The 24,285-nt window shown below is 41.5% G+C and overlaps 1 protein-coding gene across 1 annotated transcript in view; it reads left to right on the top strand.

Annotated features, from left to right (window-relative positions):
* Positions 1-6,125: 6,125 nt before the first annotated feature.
* LOC103815768 (amine oxidase [flavin-containing] B) overlaps positions 6,126-24,285 on the top strand; it is a 51,346-nt gene continuing 33,186 nt past the window's right edge. The window contains exons 1-2 of the mRNA XM_009089606.4: positions 6,126-6,231; positions 23,572-23,666. Of these exons, the coding sequence (XP_009087854.2) occupies positions 6,186-6,231; positions 23,572-23,666 (141 nt within the window). The 5' untranslated portion in view covers positions 6,126-6,185. The remainder of the gene's footprint in view (positions 6,232-23,571; positions 23,667-24,285) is intronic.

The raw sequence follows: 24,285 nt of genomic DNA, 5'->3' as shown, positions 1-24,285 counted from the left end.
GCAGGACCACACAGTCCTGTGCAAGGTAGTCCCAGCCTTCCTGGAGGATCAAGGAGCCAGGTGATCTTGAGCTCATAGTCCCCTGCTGCTTCTCAGGAGCAAAGATCCTATGGTTTGTACAAAATAAATCCAGTGGTAAGTTTCCAGGTGGTTTCTCCCTTTCCCTAGGGTAGAAGTATTAGATACACTTCTGTCACCTTCACTGGAGAACTTTATGAGCAGCTCTTTGCTCCCCAAGCACATATCTTGGGCTGGGACTGAGTTCACTGGTTCTAATCATCTGAAAGTTTATTTAGCTCAGGTCAGTTAGGTGTCCTGTGAGAGAGCCAGGAATCTCAGGAGGAAACTCACCCTGCCTGTCTTGATTAACTGCTCTAGTGCAGTGTAAATCAGTCTGTAGAACTACCTGTCCCTCCCATGGCCCAGAGAAGGGATCTTGAGAGCCAGTGCAGATGAGCAGCATAAGATAAAATGAATCCCACCTGTACAAATGATAACCTCTTTACCTTCTCCTCTTTAAATTTTGATTTTTCACTAGCAAGCATATTTCCTAATCCATTAACTATTTTCAGGGCTTTTCACTGAAGCCCTTCCAATTTATACAGGACCATCTTGGGCTGAGGAAATGTGCAAGGAACAACATCCCCCCATTATTCACAGCAACATTGCCATGTGCAGACATTGTAACACCTAATACATGCACAACAACCTCCTTACCAATACCTGATAGCCTGGGTCCTGTTGTTCATTACTTAATTCTTTCCCAAGTTTGCACTGTAGGAGCTTCTGGAATATCCTCCTGTGTGTTTTTTCCTTCAGGATAACATGAGATTTGATACTGACGGTGGGCTATTTCACCACAGCTGAAAATTAGGGAGTGAGGCAGAAGAAACATGGGGAGGAAGATAAGGAGAATAAGGAACCAGAGGAATGCAAACCTAGGAGCTGCTTTTGACTCCCATAAAGGTGAAATAAACCAGCAATAAATTAATAACGAAGGCTGGTGCTGGACAGACAGGAAGGGGACTATCTTTCAAGAGACAGATGGAAACAGTGTGCTGTGACTTCCATAGATGCAAAGCAGCAGGACCATCATGATCAAGAGAAAATAAAATGTCACCGGCCATTATTCACAAGAAAACATTTGGCATGAGTGAGATGCATAACTTGTGTCTTCAGGAGCTCTTCAGATTAGGTTATTGGTGAAGGACATGGTAGATTTTTTTTGTTAAAGGGATGAAAGTGTTCAATTTCCTCATGTATTCTGAGGCATGCTGGTGCATTTGCACAGGACATTGTCTGTTTAGAGGTAGGAGATGGAATTTCATTGTTCTCATTTGCTTTGCATCTTTAGGTTTTGCTCACCTAGTTCAAGAGAAAAAGAACTGAGCTCAAACACATTTTAAACAAAGGTCAATAAAAAAATAGATATTACATAGCAAAGACTGTTGGTTTTCAGTTCAGAACATGTCTTCTGGTCACTACTTTAAAAACACTGATTATTTTTGAGCAACACCCTTTGATTAAGTTTGTCCTTAAGTCTATCTCTGTCTGAAGCGCCAATATGGTACTTTCTGAGGTACTTTAATTTTCTAACTGCTTTCCATTCTGATCTTATCCTTGCCTGTATAGGTGACCTGTGGCCCATTCTCCAGGAATTCTGCATGGCAGGAACTGACATTGCCCATGAAAAAATGCAAAGTGTCTTTACAAATTGGCACAAGCCCACATCACAGATGCCATGGCAGTGCCAAGCACCTCTGCATGCAGGTATTCATGTTAATAACAATAGTGAACACCACCACAAACCTGAAAATGGATTTCTTTTGGAGGAAAATTTTGCAAAAAAAGAGAAGCATAGGAAATTGGATTAGCCTGGACTGTAGTTAATTGTCAGGAAGAGATTAGCACAGTGCAAGGATGAGCTTGACACTGGGGAATTAATTTATGTTTGTTTAAGGGTTTTCCCCTGCTTTTCCTTTGTTGGTTTTATTAGTAAGTATGCATATATTTGCATGATTACCATTATTGTTATAATCCTTCCATCAGAATGGTGGCTACACCAGTCACAGATTTGTAAAAGTGGGCTCATTAGGATAAACAGATGCAAAAGAAACCAGAGACTATGAAGTAGGATATCTGTAATGCTTTGAGACATCACATCAGTTTTCTTCCACTTCTTCTTGGGGTTTCATTACGCAAGCAGTCTTGATGAATGGCTTCTCTGTGAGATCTAATGAGGGCACATGTGGCTGACTCCTTGTTGTGTTAGAGCCTACATGGCCTTCCTCCACTGAATGGAAGCTGCCTCTATACCCTTTAGACCAGGAAGATCCTTAAATCCACACAGACAGATCATAATAATAAGAAAGCTAAAATTATTTTGTTCTAAAAACTTGTGCACTTGTATTAAATAATTATGGCATCAGTAGGGACCTAATTTTGGGAGCTGCTCCAGCCTGGGGGTGGGACAGGCCAGGGCTGTCAGCCTCCCTTGGGGGTCCCCATGATCCTTGTCCCCATCCCCAGGCTGCAGCATGGTAGTCAGACCCATGCTCTGTTCCTGTGCTGTGGCTCTGTGTGTGCTCAGAATGAGAATGTTTACATTCACTCATTGCTTCTACTAATAGGCCTAATCTTGTAGGTTTTACATTTAATGATCAGTCCTACTTTGAATGCAATCTGATTGATAAAATATTCAGTTTTTGCTTATTAGCTCTAGGTGAATGTCAGACTCTGTAAGCTGGATTAAAACTCTTGGCTATTAACATTTACCTCTCCAGTTGGCATTCACTGCTAATCAGGATACATTTCAGTCATGGCTGATGCCACTGTGGAGTGCAGGGACAGAGCAGACAACCTGCTGAGACTCCTTGCAGCAGTTTTCCCCTAGTGGAAAGCCTGGCATGCAGCTTTTGCTCATTTAATTGTGCAGTATTTCAAAAGCACTGGTGTGCTTTCACAATTTCTGCACTGATTGCATGAGGGAAATTTGAAACTGTGTAAGATATATGTTTAGCAAGGTATTTAAATCTGCCTGTCTTCTGCAACATCAGTATTCAGCTAGCACAAAGGCACTAAGCAGAACATCATGGCTTGCTTGCAGATGAGGGAGGTGTCAAGTCATGCTCACCCCTCCTTTGAGGGATCCTCCCCCAGGGATGAAGAACAAGCACCAGAATCACTGGGGGCCTGAAAGCACCAAGGCTCAGGAAATGCTCAGGGCATGTAGGACAGTAGTGGAAAAGGGTGGGAGGAGGATGAACACCCAGGGATCACTGACAGGGACCTGGCACAGTGGGAGTTTGCATTCAGACCAGGAATTTAGAAGAATTCCTGGCTTCAATCACAGCCCTGCCCCAGAAGCAGATGCTAATATAGTCTGCAGGTAAGAGAGGAATCCATTTGGATGCTTTGACTGAAGGTGAAGGTAACATCCATTTACTTGCCAGCAGGAAATTTCAGAGATGTGAATCAGTTTGTCCTGAAGAAGAGACTTCCCCCCTGAACATATTGAAGAACAACTGTAACACATAAACAACAAAAACCTGGGTTTTTTTAAAAGCACTACTATTTAAGGAATAAAAACTGAGAGAATGTGTAATATTAAAAGTTGCACAGTGGTTTTACCAGATAGTGATGAATCGTGCCTAAATTCTGCCTCTTACACTTTGTAAATGTGGAGATCTTTGGCTGTGACCCCTACTTCATCAACTTTCCACTAAGTCCTCAAAATTTAGCCCCTGGCTGTCAGTACATTTTATACCAGACAGCATAACTATTGTGCCATTTCATTGCCACAGTGTCAGAGAACCTAAGAAAATTTGTGAAAACAATGTATTTTATTTTATACAAGCTCTCCTCTGAGGTGAGAAAATGTGGAGGCTCTCAGCTGCTCTGTTTTCACAGAAAGTTTGCTTTGCTTTTAACATCATGCATTCAAAGGACAATGTGCCAAAATCCAGGCACAACACACTTTATCTATTTAATTAGTTAGAACCACATGAGAGAAGTAATGGGACCATAAAATCCAGGAACTGAATCCTAATGTGATTAGACGGGAGGGCTCCAGACCAGAAAAAAAAAATCAATCATTTTTATGCCATCAAAGAGGCTTTATTGGAGTTATGTACACCATTCTGCTCATACTTGATAAAACAGATAATTTTGGACTGGGATCTGTGTATAAAATCATTATTAGGATTAGCAAAGATCCCAATATTTGAGGATCCTAAAATGCTTGACAAGAATCACAACATTGCAAACAGAAAAGCAAAGAAGGGAATACAGAACTGTTTAAATGTGCCCTGCTGTGCTAGCTTTTGTATGGATAGGGTTACCATCAAAAAGAACCTTTGAAGCAGACTTACTGCAGGAGAGAGGAGGGAAAAACACCAGCCTGGCTTTGGGAGAGGTTTGGCCTGCTCTAGACATGCTGGATTTATTCACTAGCAGGATTATATGATGTGTCCATGAACATACAGAAACAGACTTAATGACACAGATGTTTGCTCCGTTGTGTCTTAACAGGAGCCCTTGGAGGGCTTTGTGCCTTCATAGGTCCTTCACCACATACCCTCAAATGCATGCAACACAGCCTTCTGTTTCAAACAAACCTATTAAAAAAAAAGATATTGGCTCTCAGAGCCACAAGAGAAAAACAGGAACGAGAAGAATCCCAGGAATAGGTGTTATATATTGAGAACATTAAGAGGTTGTGGCACCTGGCATTAAGTACCTAAATATAACCATAGCTACCCTTGACAAGAGTCCATAAAATTACCCACTTCTGCTTTTGGAATAGCCTTCCCCAATTTTCCGTGTTTCATATGGGATTTGAAATGTCTCTGCAACCATTATTTCTGATAATTTGATAATTGTGTCTCTCTCAGGATAAAGAGGTTTTGGTGTTTGATTTAATCAGACAGATACTTTCAAACAGAGTAAGAATATGTATTTCTATTTTTATTCTATTTCCTGTTCCTTTAATTTTCTTCCCTCCCCATTTTGCCTAAAAATGCAGGACTGTGCCCACTGTAGTCATTATTTGTGAGTTCCATCTCAGATGTCCCTATCTCTGAGCCCCATAAGCTCTCACTTGAGGTATTATAGAAGAAGGACAGGGAGCCCTCTCCAGACTCTCATGGCCTGCTTTCTGCAATGAACAGCTCCAGGACATGGAGAATGACAGAAACTGAACAAGTGATTTTGGCTCAGAGGATGTCCTGGAGCTGGGAACCTTCTGCCTGGAGCCTGCCGGAAATAAAATGATGAGGACAGTCAACTCTCTAAGGTAAAAAAGAGGAAAGTTTAATTTCTGACTCTAACATTTATAGATTTACAAAAGTGACAGTGGATTGGAGGATGACAGTGCTACCTCTCTAACGACACTGGACAAACCAAGTCTATCAAACGTTTCTCCTCCATAGAAGACTGTAAAACAATGAGTTATTGACATGAAGTGTGTGAGAAAGTTCGTTACAAGAATGTAAAAAACAGATGGCTTAGAAAAACTTGAAAAAACAGGGTGACAGGTGTGGGAGGTCAGGTATGACTGAAATGACTGCTGGATGGGATCCCTACAGATACACCAGACCGAACTTCTTTAATGCTTTGAGCATCCCCAATGCCGCTTCTCCTGGTGCCACCCTCGCAGTAAAACAGAAACCTGAGCAGTGGAAGGCCCTGCTGGGTGTGTTGGGGACCGGCCTAAAGCATCCCGGCGGATTTGATGACACTGTCGGGTCTGGACGAGCCCTCTGGGGTTGTGAACCTCTTGGGGCTCACGCTCAGCTCTGCGTCCGGAGGTCGGTCTGCAGGAGCACTGACACATCTCAGAGTCCTTAGCTCTGCAGCCACAGCCCCCTCTGGCAGCCCCAGGGTGGCTGCAGAAGTGAATTCCAACATAGCCAAGCAGAGACCCCCGACTGCTGCGCCTTGGGAGCCGCGCTGCTCCGCCAGGGCCGAGTTCCCTGCCCAGCTGGTGCGGGAGGCAGGAGAGACCCTCAGGGCTGGGCTGTCCTTGGCTGTGGGTCAGTGCCCGGCACCGGCGGCAGCAGCAGCAGCCCCGCACCTCCCGCACCTCCCGCACGGGCCGGGTCCCGCAGCGGGGGCGGCGCCAGCGCGGGGCGGGACCGGCACAGCCCGGCCGGAGCCGCCGCGGGAGCAGCGAGCCCCGGAGAGCCATGGCCGAGAGATGCGACGTGGTCGTGATCGGGGGCGGCATCTCAGGTGGGTGCGGGGGCGGCGAGGACGGCGGGGAGGGGATGGAGCAGCGCGGCGGGGGATGCGCGACCCCCGCCCGGCCCGAGCGCATCCCCGCCGGCTCGGTAAAACCGGCTGAGCACAACCCCATCCTTCGGTGTCGTATGGTGCAGGCAGTATTTTGTTATTATAAACTATTAATAATGTCAATTGTAGTGTTATTTTAATTATTTTTATCTTATTTTTATTTTATAATTTACTTTATCTTTGGTTTTATTGTTATTCATTTTTATATTATTATTAATTTCTATTCTTATTTATTCTATTATTATTTTTCCATTTTTGTTTATTTCCACTATTATTTATTTATTATATTTATAATAAATTATTTTTATTACATTGTATTTTAATTATCATTTATATCCATTACCATTCATTTTTACTACTATTGTTCATTTTAATAAATTTTTTTTAAAAATTCAATTTTATTTTGTACATTTACGTTTTATTTTTCTGGTTCTTCCACTGTCCACTCCTGGCATCCTCTGAACCTGTGCAATTTTTTCCAGTACCCCTGGATCTTTTAAACAAGTGAGGCTGGAAGCACTCAGCATCCTCTGCACCCAGTCCAGGGGTGTTAGCTGGAGGCCCTCAGTCACATGTGATTAATTTCAATCCTTGGCTGCCTTTTGTTCAGTGCAGGTAGAGGCATAAAGGAAAAATGCCTGAAATCAGCTGGGTGGATAGGAAGTTTCTAGCTCCCCTTTCAGCACAGGAATGGGATTGAGAGCATGAGCAGCCTGGCAGAATGGACAGACAGCACTGGGGCCCTGGAGCCTTCTTGCACTTGAGTGACAATCAGCTGTTTTTAACCCAGTCTAGGCTAGGAAACCTCTGTGCCTGCCCACAGTGAATCTCTCCCCTGAACATTTTGTTCTGAGATGCATGTGCCAAACAAATTGTGCATGGGCAGTAGATTTTTTTCCCCCTGTGCCTTTGGCATGTCAACAGTTGCATTTTGGCCCCTTAGCACAGGGAGGTATGGAGTGATAGCTCCTGTCCCATTGGTGATCTCCTCAGAGCATGAGGAGTGTGCACACACCCACAGATCCAGCAGTATCTCCTGCCAAACCACAAACAATTCCTTGAGATCTGTTACAAAATGTGATTTTGTCCTTCTGTTTTTCATATGGCTTTTAATTTCCACTATTTACTTATGTATAATTCTAGGTGTCTGTTTAACCATCATGTTAAGGTGTGTGGCATATAATCTGAATTACATACAAAATGCAGAGACAAAATCATAGGCATTATTTCCTAAGGACGATTCTCTGATAACAAACTGCTGAATAATGTTTGAGTGTTTCAATGTGTTTATACAAACAGCAAAAATTAGCCATTGCTTTTCTATAAAGCACAGTGGATTCTGAACACAGTGCTATGGCTAATTTTTAACTTACATAATGTGTCACAGTGAAACTCAATTAAAGTAATTAGCCCATGGTAAATATCTGTTCATGCCTTGTAAACAAAAACATTTCCAGTGGCATGGTTTTGTACAGCAGCAGTGCTGCATTCCCTCTGTTGAATGAGTTGGAGTGAAAGAGTCAGTGTAACAGCTTTTAAACTCCCCTTGTTATCCATGGTTACCATGGGAATATTTTCATGGCAAGCCTGCACAGCCCACTTAGGTTTTTCTGGAAGAGCATCAGGACAGAGGAGCAGTGCTGAGCTCTGGTCAATTGTTTTTTTCACTGTTTGTCACCTGTAGACAGCAGCAAGTGGCAGAGGGAACCAGTTTTCTATTTACTTCCCTTTACATTAAATACCCACCAAAATGCTCCTGTTTCGTGCTGTAGCAACTTTTCTCCTGTCTTCCCACAAAGACTGGAAAAATATACAGGCACAAAAATTGCTGTTGACTAAGTACCCCTGTTCAGTCCCTTTCCTTTAGCTGTTGTGTAAAGCTCCTGTTCACCTCTGATTCCCTCTTGTCTGTACATCATTAAACTTGCAGCCAGGTGATGGAACTGTGGTTTTAGATCTCCTTACACAGATTTAAAACCCCTGCTAACATGCACAGCTGCTGCTGAGATCTCTGCACCTGTCCACCAGAAAGTGAAGTGTATGATTTTTAGAATGAGGCACCCCTTGGAGACTGGGGTTGTTGCTTCTCCACAATTTGTGTGTGCTCCTTCAGAAGGTCTCTGGATTTGGGCTGCCTGAGGCTCTTCTGACCAAGGCTCTGTGGCTGCTGCCTGTGAAAACAGCAGAAGGCTCTTGTCACATGGAGGTGTGCTCGAGCCACCTGCTCCAGCCCCAGCAAAGCAGGGAATTGCAGAGCAAACAAAGACTTGCTGTGCCAGCAGGAGGATGCACACAAACAAGTGTCACAGAGCTGCCACTTGGCCATCTCCTTTCTCTTTATTTCTGCAGGTAAAGCAAGCTGCCCATTTGCAGGTTCAGGCCCTCTTTGGCAGCAGCTCTGCCTGGTTTTTTTATCCAGATGCAATTAGTAGGTTTTAAAATGTAGAGACTGAAATCCTGATCATGAAATAACAGTGCAGAGGCCTTCACAACCCTGGCAGTCTCTGTTCTTTTATCTGAAGATGCCACTTCCTTTGCTGAATAATTTTTAGTGTCCTTTATTGAAGGTTTCATAAAAGGGAAGAATAAAACTAAGGAACAATTTAAATTTTATGCAATGAAAATCTACTCAAAATTAGTCTTCATTTCCTTCAAATCAAAGTAATGGCCTGTGGCTTTTCTGAAGATATCAGGTAATCTCTATAATATTGATGATAATGAAGACCTTGGAGGAACAGGAGGATTTACTAAGGGTAGATTCTGTTTTATGGATAAAACTTCAGCAAAAGCTTTTGAAATTTTTTTTTTTGCAAAGGGTGCAGATTCAAAAGAAATACTTTAAAAGAAAATTTCCCAGAGTCAAAATGCATATATGAAAATGCTTAGCCACACATTGCATGCAGCATGCCTGGTACTAAAGAATATTTAGATCAGAAGCATAACAGACCCTCCTAGAGCTGGAATGTGCTTTGTGACTGATTCTTCTCTTTGCTTGGAGTCCTCTCTTTACTTTGAAGGGCTCCTGTAGCATGAGGGTCAAAACAACTATGAGAAAACTATAAAGTTACATCATCAAACTTGTTTATCTTCTTAACTGAGACACCAATGACTTCAAATAAAATCTTGAAATTAGCTCAGAAATTTTAGTTACAGACTTTCTCCTTCTGTTTTCAAAAGTGTCTTCTTGTCCCTGCTTTTGCCTTGGGAACTGCTTTCCTTGTGTTGTTTCCAAGTAAATGATCAGATTTTATCCTAATCTTATGCCAGTCCGACTTAAGAAAATGCTTCTCTTAAATCTCTAGTGCACAGATTTTACAATCAAAGTGAGATTGATTTTTTTTCCTTAAAGGTGAAGTCTTTTGTTAGTTATAGTGTTCTTTGAAGTATGCTTGGTGTTTTGCTGTTCACGAGCAACCTGCCATGTTCCTGCAAGCTTAGAACCAAAACATACTGTAAGATAAAGTAATTCTATTGTTATGTTGGGTTTTAAAAATATTTTCATACCTATTCTTATTCATTATATTGATGCCACTGTGCTCTCTACTCTTCTTAAGCCTCACTTTTAATTTGTGTGACAATTTAATTTGCTGTGTAATTACAGTAGCTCTCACTGCATCTGTGAACCACTGTCAAGTTACTTTAAAAATAAAAATGAAACCAAAACATCCCAAAACAGTCCAGGTATTTTGAGGGCTATTATCTGATGGTATTCTATCTGTTTAAAAATAGACTGATGCAGAGGGCAAAATTGTTTTTTAAAAAAAATCTGGGACAAGTTGTAAGAAAACTATAAATGAAACATGTAATATTCAGTAGATACTTGTTTCTTTTTGTCCTCTGGTAGTAAATTACAATGTCTCTATACTCCTCCTCTGAAAAGATGGTTTGCCAAATAAGACAATGTTTTTGGAGAACATTACTGGTCTGGGAGTCCAGACTGGATTGATCAATGGGAGGACTCGGACCCTCTCCAGGGAATGTCACCCTCTCTGGGATGCACTCTGGCAAAGGGAGTCCAAGACATTTTCCTGTCAGTTGGCATGATGAAGCTCTTGGTTCACATTTTCACTCACCTGTCTCTGTATCTGACAGCAGGAATTTATTCCTTTTGTACTCAACCACTCTCATGGCTAAAGCAGTAGGAGCCAGTTAGGTGGAATCTGCATTTGACTTCTAGACATTTCAAAGAAAAAAACTTGGCAATGCACAGTAAACAGAACAGAAAGCAGCTGCATAATGCTGTGAAATGGTTTGGTAGCCTAGGCAGCAGGGACAGCTCTTGTAATTCACTGTCTGAGACCTCCTAATTGGTCTGAGAGTTGATTTGATAAGAAGCTTTCCAGCCTACCTGCAGGAGCCATCTCATCTCACAAGGCTCAGGGTGATGCTTCATTAAGGAAAGGTTTTCCATTAGCTTATTTAACCATTATGAAAGGGTTCTGTTAGGGAAAGTTCATGCAGTCTGCTCAGCAAAATGTGAAAACTACCATGGAAGGGGAAAAAAGGTAAGTTAGGATGGCAAAACTTTGGGAAAGGAATTGCTGTATTTATTATGGGAAGTATGTTAAGCTATTAAAGGAAATAACTGGTAGGGAGCCAAAGTTTATGTGCAGCAGTTGGTGTTAAAGTTACAAACTGGAGAGTCCACAGGATTTTCTTATCTGTGCTGCTGAATTGCATTTTTTTTTTAATTTTGACTAACAATTTTCAGGAGAGACTGGAAGCTCTTTGTAAGCAAGGTCTGTGCATTGTTTGCTTGGACAACCACCTGCAGGGGTACTTTTAGTTGGTGAGATTTGTCAGAGATTGATCTAGCACTTGACTAGAACCCAGCCACACTGGAGGTGGTGAGTGGTGTTTGTCTGCACTAGGGAGGTGGTTCAGATCAAGTGCGTGATGTTCTGCATTACTTTTTCAGATAGACATTTCCAGCTGGTTGTCTTGGGAAACACATTTTCCCTGATCAAAGATAGTGACATGGAAAGAGTGAGTATTTCAATTTTGTGCTCTTCTTTCTTCCATGAAGACACAGTTAAATATTATTTACTTGGTCATCTTTGGACCAGAGATGTGCACCTGCATCCTCTATGTCCATCCTCTCTGCTTTCTCCTTGTCTACTTCTTTCTATCATTTTCTTGTAGCATCAAGAGGTTGCCAGAAGATCAAATTCTGCATACTTATGAATCATGATTTGCTCATTTTACTCCTTGGCACCATCAAGTTCAGGAGTTATTTTAGAGAAATGCAATTCATTGTGCTTCCCCTGCTGTAAGGAGTGAACAGTGTCAGTCTCCAGCAAGTGGCACCATGTCAGACACCACAGTGACACAGGTCTGGGTTAAACACTGGTGCCTGTGGTCCCAGTGGCTGTGAGGAGCAGCCCTCTGCTCTGACTCCATCCTGGAGTGTTCAGGCTGTCTAAGATGACCTCAGGAGTGTGTTCACAAGGGTGCTGTTGACTACTGGAGGTTCTCTTACTGGTGTGTGTATGTAGTCTTACCCAAAGCTGGAGAGATAGCCAAAAAGCTGTGTATTCATGTTTGCACTGCCTAAGGAGGCAGCCTGAGAGCAGTGTGGGCTTACACAGCCCTGACAGTCCCAGAGGCAAACTTCCAGTGCTGCTTGTATTATTGTAAACCAGCAGAGAGTTTGCTCTATATTTACATATCTTACACAGAAGCTAATGTCAAAGAATTAGGCCTTATGCTTAATTTAATCAATTCAGAAGGCTTTTCTTTTTCAGAAGTTATTATTCTGTATGTAAACAATCTGGGGGATTTTGGTACATTTCCCACTGCCACAGTTTCCTTCTCCATAACACAACTGACAACTGTTATTAAATAGTTATGTTATTTCATTATAAAAATCCATGTTGTCTCTGCCCCTTCCCAAAAGAGGAGCTGTTTGCCTTTGTGTTCTGTCTCTGTTCTGCAGCAATTATTTCACAGAGTGCACTGATACAGCTCTGAAGTTTATCATGCTTAGAAAAGTTTACTGAGCAGGGTCCTATATCACTGAAGACCTTTCTTTGGATTTTCTCTGCTGACAATGTGTCTTGATGTCCTTACAAACCACTCAGAGATGATTCTAAAATCAGTCATCAGTCCTGAGGAGTTGTAGTCATAGAACAGTTTGGGCTTGAAGGGACCTCTGAAGACCATTCTTCCAAGGTCTTCTTCTATTCCAACTGCCCTGCAATGAGTAGGGACATCTTCAGCTAGATCAGGTTCCTCAGAGCCCTGTCCAGCCTGGCCTTGAATGTTCCCACCACCTCTCCTGTCCAACCTGTTCCAGCTTTTCACCATCCTCATTGTAAGAAATTACTTTCTTTACATCTAATATGAATCTACCCTGTTTTAGTCTAAAAATCATTATCCCTTGTTTTATTGTGACAGGCCTTACTAAGAATTTCATCCTCATCTTTCTGATAAATGTCTTTAGGCACTGGGAGCTGTCATAAGGTCTTCCCAGAGCCCTCTCTTCTCCAAGCCAAGTTCTCTCAGCCTTCCCTCATAGAAAAAAGTGTTCCATCCCTTGGATCATCTTCGTGGGCCTCCTCTGGACCTGCTGTAAGAGGTCCTTGTCTTTTTTGTGGTGAGGACTCCAGGGCTTCAGCCAGACTTTGGTTTCTTGAGGAAATTCCATTTATCTCATTAAAGTTTCAATCATTTAATTTTTATATAGCCATTTTTGAACTTAATGTGATTTTCCTTCTGGACAGATAACCTATTTCATCCTTGTAAACTAATGTCAGATGTTATTATCATTGCTGCCTTGAAGGATGGTCAAAATGTGGTCATTTATCTAATCCATTGTTTGTTTTTTTTTTTTCTCTTGTGGACTGACTCATGTCTAAGGTTTATAATTTTGTAATGCTGCATTATTCTTGTTGAACATGTATTTTTGCTGTTTTCAGTGGTCAGTGAGGCTGCACTTGAGGCCATTGGTATTTAAACCATCAATGACTAGCATTCTTCTAAATAACCCACCCATGCTCTTGAGTTTTGCACAACTTTCTTTGTCCTGTCAGTTTTCTGTTCCAACAGCTTGCTTTAAAGAAAAACCAGTATAAAATCAGTCAGAAAAATGAATTTTCTGCACAAGACATTATTTGGTTTGGGGTGGAAGGGATGAGGAAGAAGAATGGTAATCAGGGTCTCATTTGGGGAGACCCTGAGTTCTGGATTAGTTAGCAATAAAAGAGGTGCTGAAAAGTGCCTGTCAAGCCAGAGAGGAGTTGCATTGACCTAGTCAAGAAACAGTGATAATATTATTTGTGGGAAGAGAAGGCTTCTGTTCCTGTGCCACCCACAGCCCCACAGGACTCAGCTGTGTGAGTTTTGTGGGCTCTTAACAGGATCAGGAGCAGCAGCAGCAGTGGATGGAGAGCAAGGAACTGCCCAAGGAAATGATGGGCATTGGGATTTTTTTAGGGGGTCTGTGTCTGATTGTGTAGCAGAAAGGAGAGCAAGGGATAGGATGGGGGAAAACAAAGTGAAAACCAGCCCTGGAAGAATGGGTGGTCTAGTCTAGAAAGTCTGAGACCTTGTGGGTTACTTCTAGGAGCTGGCACATCTGGCAAAATAAATCACAGATTAATTTTTACCACTGAAGACTCTGGCTGTGGCTCATTAGGGGCTTGGGCATCTTACAAAGATTAAGTTATGGTGGTGACCTGGCTTCTACTGGCACTTCATTTTTCAGGTGTTTATAAAGTTCCCTGAAGTTCTGATTGATTTTAAAGCTGCTCATCTTACAGATACTACTTTATACTGTTCAACTTTTTCATGCTTTTCAGGTTCCCCCAGCTGGAAGTGAGGAGGGTGGGAGGAAAGATGCCCCTGTATCCTCCTGCCTCCCAAGCAGCTGTTCTTTATCTTGATGGTATTATGCATTTATAAAACATTGAATTGAGTCTGTTCAGTTGACTGCACACAGCAACAGCTGATCAAACAGCAAGTTCATGCTGTGCACCTTGATTACCTGGATTACTAGGATAGCTTGAGTATAAACTGGGCTCATTTTTGCTTGAGTGATAAATCTGTGTTTGAATGTATTAAATATTGGAGCAAGACACATCTTTTGTTCCAATATGAATTAATTTTTTATGAGGTAGCTTGGCCAGAGGCTGAATCAGTGAGTTATGTTAAATAATGAGCACAAATGAGGAAAGGAAAGGGTGTAAATACATTTTTTTTCCACTTTAGATATTTATCTTTTCTTTTATGTTTCCTTCACCATTTTTGTCCCTACACAATTCTATCAGAATGGTGCAATTCTAATGGTAGCATTTTTCTTTCATAGCAGTGATGTTTTTATGAACTCTTTGGCTCAAACTTCCTTCTGCCTGCGCTTAAAAATGGATGGATGGATGGATGGATGGATGGATGGATGGATGGATGGATGGATGGATGGATGGATGGATGGATGGATGGATGGATGGATGGATGGATGGATGGATGGAAGTCACGAGTCATCTTATTTAGTGGCTCTCTTTTGGGCTTCTCTAGATGACATGTATATTCTCAGCGTTTGGTATCTCAGCTGGGGAATGATTTGGGCTTTCAGCAGGGTTCATCTAAAGTTTTTGATTGCTCAAATAGATAAAATGTTCACAAATCCTTGTAGGCTTTCAATTTAGCCTCTGTGTGTGTGTGCACACCTACTCGTATTTGTGGGCTGTAATGATGGTAGGAATTTCCAAAGAGTTTCTGGGAAGTAGCTGTTTGGAAGTGACACTGAGAGGTGCTGAATATAAATCTGTAATTATTATGTGGTACTTGTGTGAAAATCATTAGCTGAAGATCAATTAAAATGTGAAACAAAAGGGGCAGCCATGGAATGAGGACATGATGGGTCTGCTGGGCTTTGCTGTTGCCCAGCCTGGCCTAGGTGAACCCCTGTGAGTCATTAGATACTGAGAAATCTGGGAAATTGCATGTTAATCTTTAATGTCAAGATACGAGAATGATAGTCTGTTTATTTTTTAAGTTCACTTCTTCCTGTTGATTTTGGTTTTTTGAGCATTTACTTTTCTCAGAGGACTAAAAAAAAGAATTCTTTGCTTGAGAACGAGCAAAACTTGGCAAAACAGATAAACATTTCTCTTCTGAGGCAACTGTTGCATAATTTTACAAAATTTTCCAGATGCAACTTAGTCTTTTTTTTCCCACATTGCTGTGTATGGAAGGCAAAACTATTCTTCAGAGTAAATCTGACTGGCATTTTATTTGCTTGTAGATTTCTTCATAATAGTAATGCCTGAAAGGATGCCTTTAGGAAACTGCCTGCATAGACCCTCAGCCAGTTCACTGTGCTCAGCTTTACTTGATCCAGTGCTGTGATCTGTCTGCTGTAATTCTTTCAGTTCTTTCCTTTTCCCCTCCCTCTATTGTGTCTGTATTTTGAGGTAGCCCAGATTGTAAACTAGCAGAAAGGGATGACCTAAGCTAAAGGAGGCCCTGGAACTTAAGGTGTGTAATAATATGAGAGTATAAATGATAATTATATTATTAATATTATTATTAATATTAACTTTTTCAGTATATCCTGGAGCCATAACAAAGGACATGCAGAATGTGTTTGAGTTTGGTTTTTTTACCTGACTGAAGCCTAGAAGAAGACTTTTGACATGCTTTTAAAGTGTGTGAGGTGGCCATGGCTGTTCATGACAAGTCCATTAAATGAAGAGAACATAGTAAATGATTGATACTAGAAATACTCAACCTTTGAAAATCTGGAGTCACCAGTTTTGTCAATATGAAGTTTCAAGGGGAACTTCAGATGTAAAAGTGAAGTGGAAACAAGGGAAGCCTTGGGCAGAACAGCTGTGCCTTCAGTGCTTAAGCCTGGGTACCACTGAACCCAAGGTGCTGGGTTTCCACCCAAATGTCACAAATTCTCTTCATCCTGTGCTTGGCAGGGCTTGAGCTTAACAACCCACAACTTTGGTCATCTCACTCACATCTGCCCAGGCTCTGGATCATTTAACCAGCTGCAATGCTTGGGACAAGCATAGGCTGAATGTTTGCAATTCTGATTTTAAGAACTTAATAAATGCTGCTCCCTGCCCTGTGGATGGATCATCCAGGAGCTCTTGCAGGGAGAAGAGGTCACAGAAAGCTGGGACTAGAGTTTATGCTCCCATGATGTCCCATTAACTCACGGGGATGCTCATATTGACCTCGGTGACAAAATTACAGAATTAGAGCTCAGACAGAAAAAACTCATTGCCTTGGCTAGACAATGAAATGCCAACAGAAATAAATTATATTTGCTCATGGAGTGCTGAATCTTAGCCAGAAATGTTAGGTCTTTTGTACAAATATTTTAAGTAAATGTACATTTTAAGCAGATAGGTTGATGATGTCTCTTTCTGCTCCTTGGGGTTTCTGAAACTGTAATTTTGTTGTTTTCCTAAGCTCTGTAATGTTCTAGGTGAGTGATATTCATTTTAATGGCATTAATTGCAGCATAGTGATACAGTTTAGGAAATCAGAGTATCTCCCCCCATGGCCAAAATACTCGGGTCAAAAAAGAGTTGCTTTGCTAGTTTTCACTGCACTGTTTAGACAGGAAGGTAAGGCATGACTGAGAGTGGCAACTTACATTGGCCCAGGTCTACCATGGTTTTAGGTTCTGAACTGTAATTTTTGAATTTTCCTTGGTAAGATTGAGTCAGATATCTAAATTATTCTTGTTAAGATGGCCCAAATTAGAGAAGTTAAAAGGTTGCCTTCACACTGAAGGCACAGTATTCTTCACAAGAGCAAAATTCCTCGACCTTTCCATAATGTGAGGAACCTTACAAAACAATCCTGTACCACCTTAACTGACCCTGACCCCGGGTTTTGCATTTGTTGCTGTTGTTGGTTTTTGTTTTATTTACAATCCACATCTATAATGCCTTGCAGGCATTATTGTCTCAAGCCATTATTTCAGTTAAAACATTTTAGCTGGCTGACGATGAGTGACAGAGCTAAAGGTGAGCAATGCCAGGTTCAATCTCTCAGTGGTGGAGCAGTAATCAGATTGTGTTCATTAGAGCACAGACAAGACCAAGGCAGTTCCTATTAAATTGCAGTTTCTAGCACAGCAATGCAATGAAGGGGCTGTGGAGCACCAGGGAGAAATCCCACTGGTGCAAAAAGGCTCTTGGCTGTGGGGGAGGTCTTCTCCCTGCTCCTGCCCTCTGTCCCCCCAGGGTCACAGTAACATGGAAGCTGTCCCTGATGCTGATGGCACTGAATTACAGGATGTTGTGGGGACATTTCTTAGAAGGAGGTCAGAGAGCCCTGAGCATAAACCAAGAGGGGTTTTGTTTGAATTTTTGAGTTATTAGGTCTAAGCAACAGCAAACTGGATTCTTCCGCTAACTGATCTAATTTTTACATGCTTGAAACTTAATTCCTGATTGATGGAGTGTTTTTTCTCTTTCCCCCACAATTTACTTCCCCTTGTTGGGGCATATTCCTCTCAGTTTCTTCTTAAGGACCTCATTCACTGCAGCTGTGTTGACCACGAATGGTAGTGTTCTCCCCAAATGTCCTTCTGCAGCATTAACAGATGGATTTTTTTTCTTTGGGCTTTGGCCAAATTCATTTATTTGCTGTATGTATTTTGCAAGTATTCCAGAGCATCAAAAGTGGCAGGTCAGGGATACTGTAAAAAGAAATTTAATAGTGAGGAAAGTTGTATTTCCCATGTGATCCCACAGCAATAGCAGCTTCTATAACTTTTTGTAGGTTTTGACAGATTTCCTGGTTTTTTCCTAACACTTTAGATACTTCAGGTGGGGATTTTTTTATTTTTTTATTTGGGTTTGGTGGTTTGGTTTTTTTTTCAGTTTTTTTCTTTGAGACTCATTACTTAAATTAAGAAAAGAAGTGACCTCTCTGGTCAAAATGAGACTTATATTCAAGATCATGAGGAAGAATATGAAGATTACTAAAATAACAGCTTCAATGTGTTAAATATCCATGGACATCTATGAATAATTGAATAATTCTGTTAAAAATACTTGAGTTCACCTAGCTTAGACCCTGAACTGAAGTCTTGTCTGTATATAATTAGTTGTGATATATTTCCTTTTTTTGCTGTCAGTCTTGTGAAACATTTCTGCATCCCACAATTTCTCCATTAACCCCAGGCCAGAGGACTGTGCTTGTTCTGCAGGCTGTTATCCCATTTCCAAGGTGCATTTTTGGTCACATCCTGATGCTGAGCCTGGTGCAATGTTTGTTCACTGCTCTGGGCTGCACCAAGGCTGCTCTGCTCTCTGGCTCTGTGCAAAGCAGCCTCTGCTCCCTGACATCTCTGCAGGCTCAGTCATTTAGATGTGGCTGAACAGGTTGACAACCAGGGGAAAAAAATCCTTTGCAAACATATCTTCGGTGTCAAAATAAATACAGGGAGGAAAATGTTGGCAAATTCCATGAATTGGAGGAAGTTCTACATTAAGAGCTGCAAGTTAATACGGCACAAGTACAATGGCAGCATTTCTTCCTGCTCAATGTACAATTTTAGTCAAAGGGAGGAATTTTTATGGTTATAAGGTGAACAAATTTTTTTTTGGTGCCAGCCATTTTAGAAGCTATTAATTGAATGCCTGCGGCTTAGAACTTTCTTTGCTCCCTCCATGAATTAAAATTTAGACTTTGTAGATGATTTTTATAATTATAGAAGAGAGGCAATTTTTTTTCCTAGAATAGAGATAATAATTACGGAGGAACATGATAAGGTAGTGAGTAATACAGAGAAAGTACAGCAGAAATGCCTTCAGAAATTTATAGCTTTTCAGAGATGCAACTTCCAGTCATGTCTTTTCTAGTGGTTTTTTTTCTGAAATGCTAAGATTAAAGGGTGTTTCAGTAAAGTTGCTAATTCCAGGCAGAGTAGAATGATGTTATTAAATTTTAGGTTTTTTAGAATTTTTTTTTTAAATACTCTTTACAGAAATGCATTGTAGGGGCACATGGGAGTCAGATGAAAAATGAGACTCTTCTCATATTTTTCAATTCAGATATAAATATGATAAATATAATATTTATAATTTATATAATACAAGTATATGTAATCCAAATAAACACACACACTATATATATATATGTAGATGAATAAACAGATATAATAAAGGTTGGACTCTGATCTTAGACATATTTCCAAGCTTAAAGATTGTATGATTCTATGAAATAGCAGTTTGGATTTTGCCCTAGCATAAATATTTAAAATTTTCAGAATTAAAAATCTGAATTAGTCATTCTCTCAGGATAAAAAACCTGTTGATGTTACGAAGTGAGGCTGTAATGAAGCTGTTAAGTGAAATGGTGCAATTTTAGGTGTTTAGTAGGTACAGAGACATCAAACAAGAAAGAAAGAAGTTGGAACTGAAGATGAAATAATTACTGTGATGATTACATTCAAGTCCAATCTGTGTGAATGCAAGTGCTGCACCATGGGGAAAGAAATTATTTTCATGACTTGAACGTGTGTTATAAGATTCTGGGGGAGGCAATCTCCCACCAGCATCTCAAGGGTGGCTGCCTTGGGTACCAGGTTGCCATGGTGACAGATGGAGGCTTGCCCGGTTAAGCATCCTCTAAACACGGTGATATTTTCAGTCTGGGGCTTCAAATAATCATCTTTGCTTCTTTGTTGTTTGCATTAATTACCTGCCTGTTGGTTCTTTGAGCAGAACTGCAGGTGAGGCTGCTTAACTGATTTCTGCTATATCTCTCTATATATTTGTATATGGCTCTCTGGCCCCTGGGAGAAAGCTGACCTATGCTGGAAAGCCAATTTCTGTCTTCTGTGAAGTGGTGGCAAAAGTGGCTGAGCCCTTATATTGCAATTCAGATCTGATTCTACTGAAATGCCTCTGGGTGACAGAACCCTGTGCATAGGAGCAATAATAGCATCAGTGACAGTTTTGGATGGATTTTGCATTTCAATGCAGCTCTTTGCCTTGCTTGTGAGCAATGGGGGCAATCTCAAAGATCTGTCATTTATTAGTGATGTGTTTGAGTGGCAGGTAAGCCAGAGGCAGAGCTGGAATGTGAAGGGTTAAACTTCTGTAGAGGAGACCTTATATCATGTGTGACTGATTTTTCCAGGCTTTGCTTCACAGGTATGGTGTGTGCTCTGTTTGCAGCAGTGGAGGCACAGAGAGACCACTCTGACTCTTGCCCAGAAAAGAGGTTGTGGTTTGTGGGATTTTCTGCAGCAGTTGCTAGTTTGTGAAATACAAACCTCAACCTTATGTCCCAATATTCACATTCTAGTGTTTATTTCCATTTTAATATGCTTTTGTTGCTGCTCCTGGTGCCTTCCCTGTCCTTGTACCACTTTGGCTCAGAGCTCTCCCTCCCAAACATCCACTCCCCTCGCTGTTATTATAGTGGCAGTCCAAAAGCCCATTTGGGGCCCTGGGTCCAGCTCCAGGAACAGGTATGAAGTGACGTGGCAGTACTGTGATTCCCAGTGTGTGAAGTGCCAAAACCAGCAACATTCCCAGCTGACACTTGCTGTGATGTGGAGTCTGTCACCAGCAGCCTCAAGTTATCCTGTTTTGTGTGTGCTGAGAGACCAACTCTGGTCCTTTGCTGTGCCCTCTGACCTTCCTGAGCCTCTACCTTGTCTTCTTCCATCTTTTTCCTGTTACATGTTTGTGATGATTTCTGCAGCAAACCTGGGGCCAGAGCAGAGCTGTGAAGTGGCTGAGAGGAAGGGGGGACCACCAGCCCTTGAACTGATCAGGTGATGCTTAGTTTGGGAACCCTGCAGACCACATCTTCCAAGCCCCAAGGACACATCCCTCCCCCTGATGAGATCAGATCTGCTGGAGGATGGGCATGGACAGGGCAGTGAGATATTAATCAGTCTTATCCTTAACTCAACACTTCTGGTTTTTGTTTTTGCTTCAGGAAAGAGGAAAATCCTGTTCATCTTTAACAGGTTCATGTGTGAATATGGCAGGGGGTGGGGGAAAGTTGGTACACACCCTAAAATGGGGAGTAAATACCAGGTAGGTGCAACCAGGTGGATGAAAGGTGCAGGAGGAAATGAGGAGGTGCTAACTGGGCTGCCAATCAGCTGCAGTTCAGTGGAATTTAGAGAGTTATCCTTTTACAAACTTCTCTGTTGGTTCAGCTCCTGGGAATAAACTGCCCTTGTTCCCAGCTGCACTGCAATGTTTATTCATTCGATTTTAATAAAGAAAGTCAAATCTCATATCCTTTAATCAGTGTTGGTAACTGAATGCTATTAATTGATTACTCAATACCTGTTAGCATGAAAAGCCAGCAGAGACCTTCAGTGACAACTGCCTTCAGTTTATGCATTCATTCTGTAAATTATTAATAACTACTATTGATCCTCTCCCAACTGATGAAATGTTCATCTTTTTTGAGAAATAAATTATTTTTTTCTTTGACAGATAAGCCAGATTTATTCAGGAGATTTGTTGCTTATTTTTTCTCCAGGAGCCAATCTCTCTTTTCAAGTTGTTTGAAGGGGCTGTCCATGTTTACATACCATGGCTGTTTCTGTATTTTGTTGTTCCTTGGTATCTTCAAATATTTTTGAGTGTAGTCAAGGCCACTGATCCAGCCAGATGTTTTTGCAATATAATTTCCTCAGTAGGAAGTATGGAGAGACCTTTATCAGTTTCATTACTGGTTTTCTCACAAAACACTTATGTGAAAATCCAAGATAAATAAGCCCATGAAACTAGGAAAAAAAAAAAGGCAGGAGGGTATGATGTTTTTAACGGAAACATCTGCAGCTGCTCTTCAGAAACGTAAAATTCTTCAGATTGGTCTACACTATTGCTACTTTTTTTGCTTTATTTTTTATTATTTTTTCAGATGAGGAAAGAAAGAACTTAACTGCAGCATATTGCAGCAGTTTCACTGTAGGGCTAGGAACAGGACTGGGTTCTCCTACCCCCAGTCCATGAGTTGGTGACCAGAATGTTCTGTAGCCTCTCCCCAGGACTGCTGTATTTTCTTCATTTTCATTTCATTCAGCCCTGCCATGTTAGCTTGGGCCATCTGTTTTTGCTGTCAGTGCTTTTTGCCATTTCTTCCACGGCTGCTTTCTGCTTGGAACAATCTGTTTGGATGACAACTCAAAAACTGCATGTACTAGGACACACAGAGGGAGCTGATTGCATTCTCATGGTAACAAGGCAGGGAGCCAGAAAGGATAGATAAATTATGATGTATGAGTGTGACTTCCAGCCTGGCCTCTTGCTGAACTTTATTCAACACATCCTGTTGGTTCAGAAGGATGATACAACCTGCTAGAATATAACTCTTTTCCCACTAGAAATTCACATGTGGCCAAAGTAAGCACCTCGGTTTATTTAAATCTTAGTTTGTGTGCTGAAGTAAAAGGTAGAGATGTCCTTAGGAAGTTGAGAGGTTGGGCTGGATTCCCTCCATGTGCACCTTTTCTAGTTCTCTTCATTCCCACAGCAGTTTGACACACTTGCTGCAGGGGTTGGCTGATATTTTCCACTGCAATTGTGAGGATTTATGACATCACAACTAAAAAGAGATATTGCCTCCTCTCTTTTTACTGTTCCTTCACTTGGATGTCCCAGCTTCAAGAGTTGCAAGATGGAAATAAAATGTTTTAAAAAATGGATGAGAAAAAAGCAATTTTTTGGGGTAGACTTACCCATACTTTTAATTCTTGTTGCCACACACAGCTGCACATTCTATCTCTGAGTCAGACCACGTGTTCTTCTGGAGATGAAACCTCTGACCTGACTGTGTGGGAACGCTGCTACTGTACTTCAAAATATTCAGAACTGGAAAGCAGAGACATAGAACAAGTGTCAGGAAAACTTCATGAATTTAGGACAATTCTAATAATACTTCTTCCTTTTTTATTGTTGTTGGGGTTATGAAAAAGAAAAACTTGGAGCACAGCTTTCTGTTTACAAACAGTAAAGCTGGGAAGTTCTCTGCCTGGCTGGGTGACCATCGTACCAAATGCTGGCTGATGCATCGGAGTTCCTGAGCATGTGGTGCAAAACTTGCTCAGCACATGTGAAATTTAACAACAAACTGTTTAATTAGGTGGCTTCAGTTCCTTTTAATGATTATTGGGTTTGGAGGATTTTAATTCCACGACCTCACCACTCTGGTGAGCCTTTGAATGAAAAATTCAGGATTTGCATGAACAGCTATGAGAGTATTTACATATCAAGTTGCAAGAGCTGTGCAGTGCATACACAGAAGTATTCTTTAATTGCTTTTCTTTTTATCTTTTAGGTCTCTCAGCAGCCAAGCTACTGACTGAGTCAGGCTTGAATGTGGTGTTGCTGGAAGCCAATGACAGAGTTGGTGGAAGAACTTTCACTGTAAAGGTAATTATCCCCAGAGCCACTTGTATACTACGTATTCATACTTACAGTGTGTGCCATGTAGGGGAAAATTTCTAGAGTACCAGAGGTGGGAAATTTCCTGATGTTGTACCAGTAAGGAAAAGACTGGCATGATGGTGGGGACAGAATATTTTTGTGATCTTCAACCTCTGGAGTCATCCACCGGGGATGGAGAACACAGTGAGCTAAGTTTCAGAATAATTTTCTGGGGAAAGACGCTGCAGAAGTCTCTATGTAAGGAACACCCATGAGGCCAACCATGCTGTGAAAGGTCTTGAGCTGGGCTGTGGCATGGCCCATACAGAGTGGTGTAGGGCCATTCTTTGAGTGTCACTCCCTCTGTGAGTGTCACTCACTCTGTGAGTGTCAGGGCTGATTGGGAACTAGAACAAATACCTTCACTCCATTCTTCTGCTCTGTCTTGATGTGGGACACAGCCTCTCATTCTGCCCCTTAGAAAATCTTGCCTGTGCTACTTCCTAGGATAGTTTTAAACTGGTCATTGGTGAGATGCCTGAGCGAGCAACAGCTGCACAGATGTCTCTGACTCTCTCCTCTCTCTGCATGCCAGGCTCTTTCCTCTTTTTAAGGCTGTAATGTA

Source organism: Serinus canaria, chromosome 1 (assembly GCF_022539315.1).
Source record: "Serinus canaria isolate serCan28SL12 chromosome 1, serCan2020, whole genome shotgun sequence".
Classification (NCBI taxonomy): domain Eukaryota; kingdom Metazoa; phylum Chordata; class Aves; order Passeriformes; family Fringillidae; genus Serinus; species Serinus canaria.
This window is presented reverse-complemented; position numbering and strand designations above follow the sequence as displayed.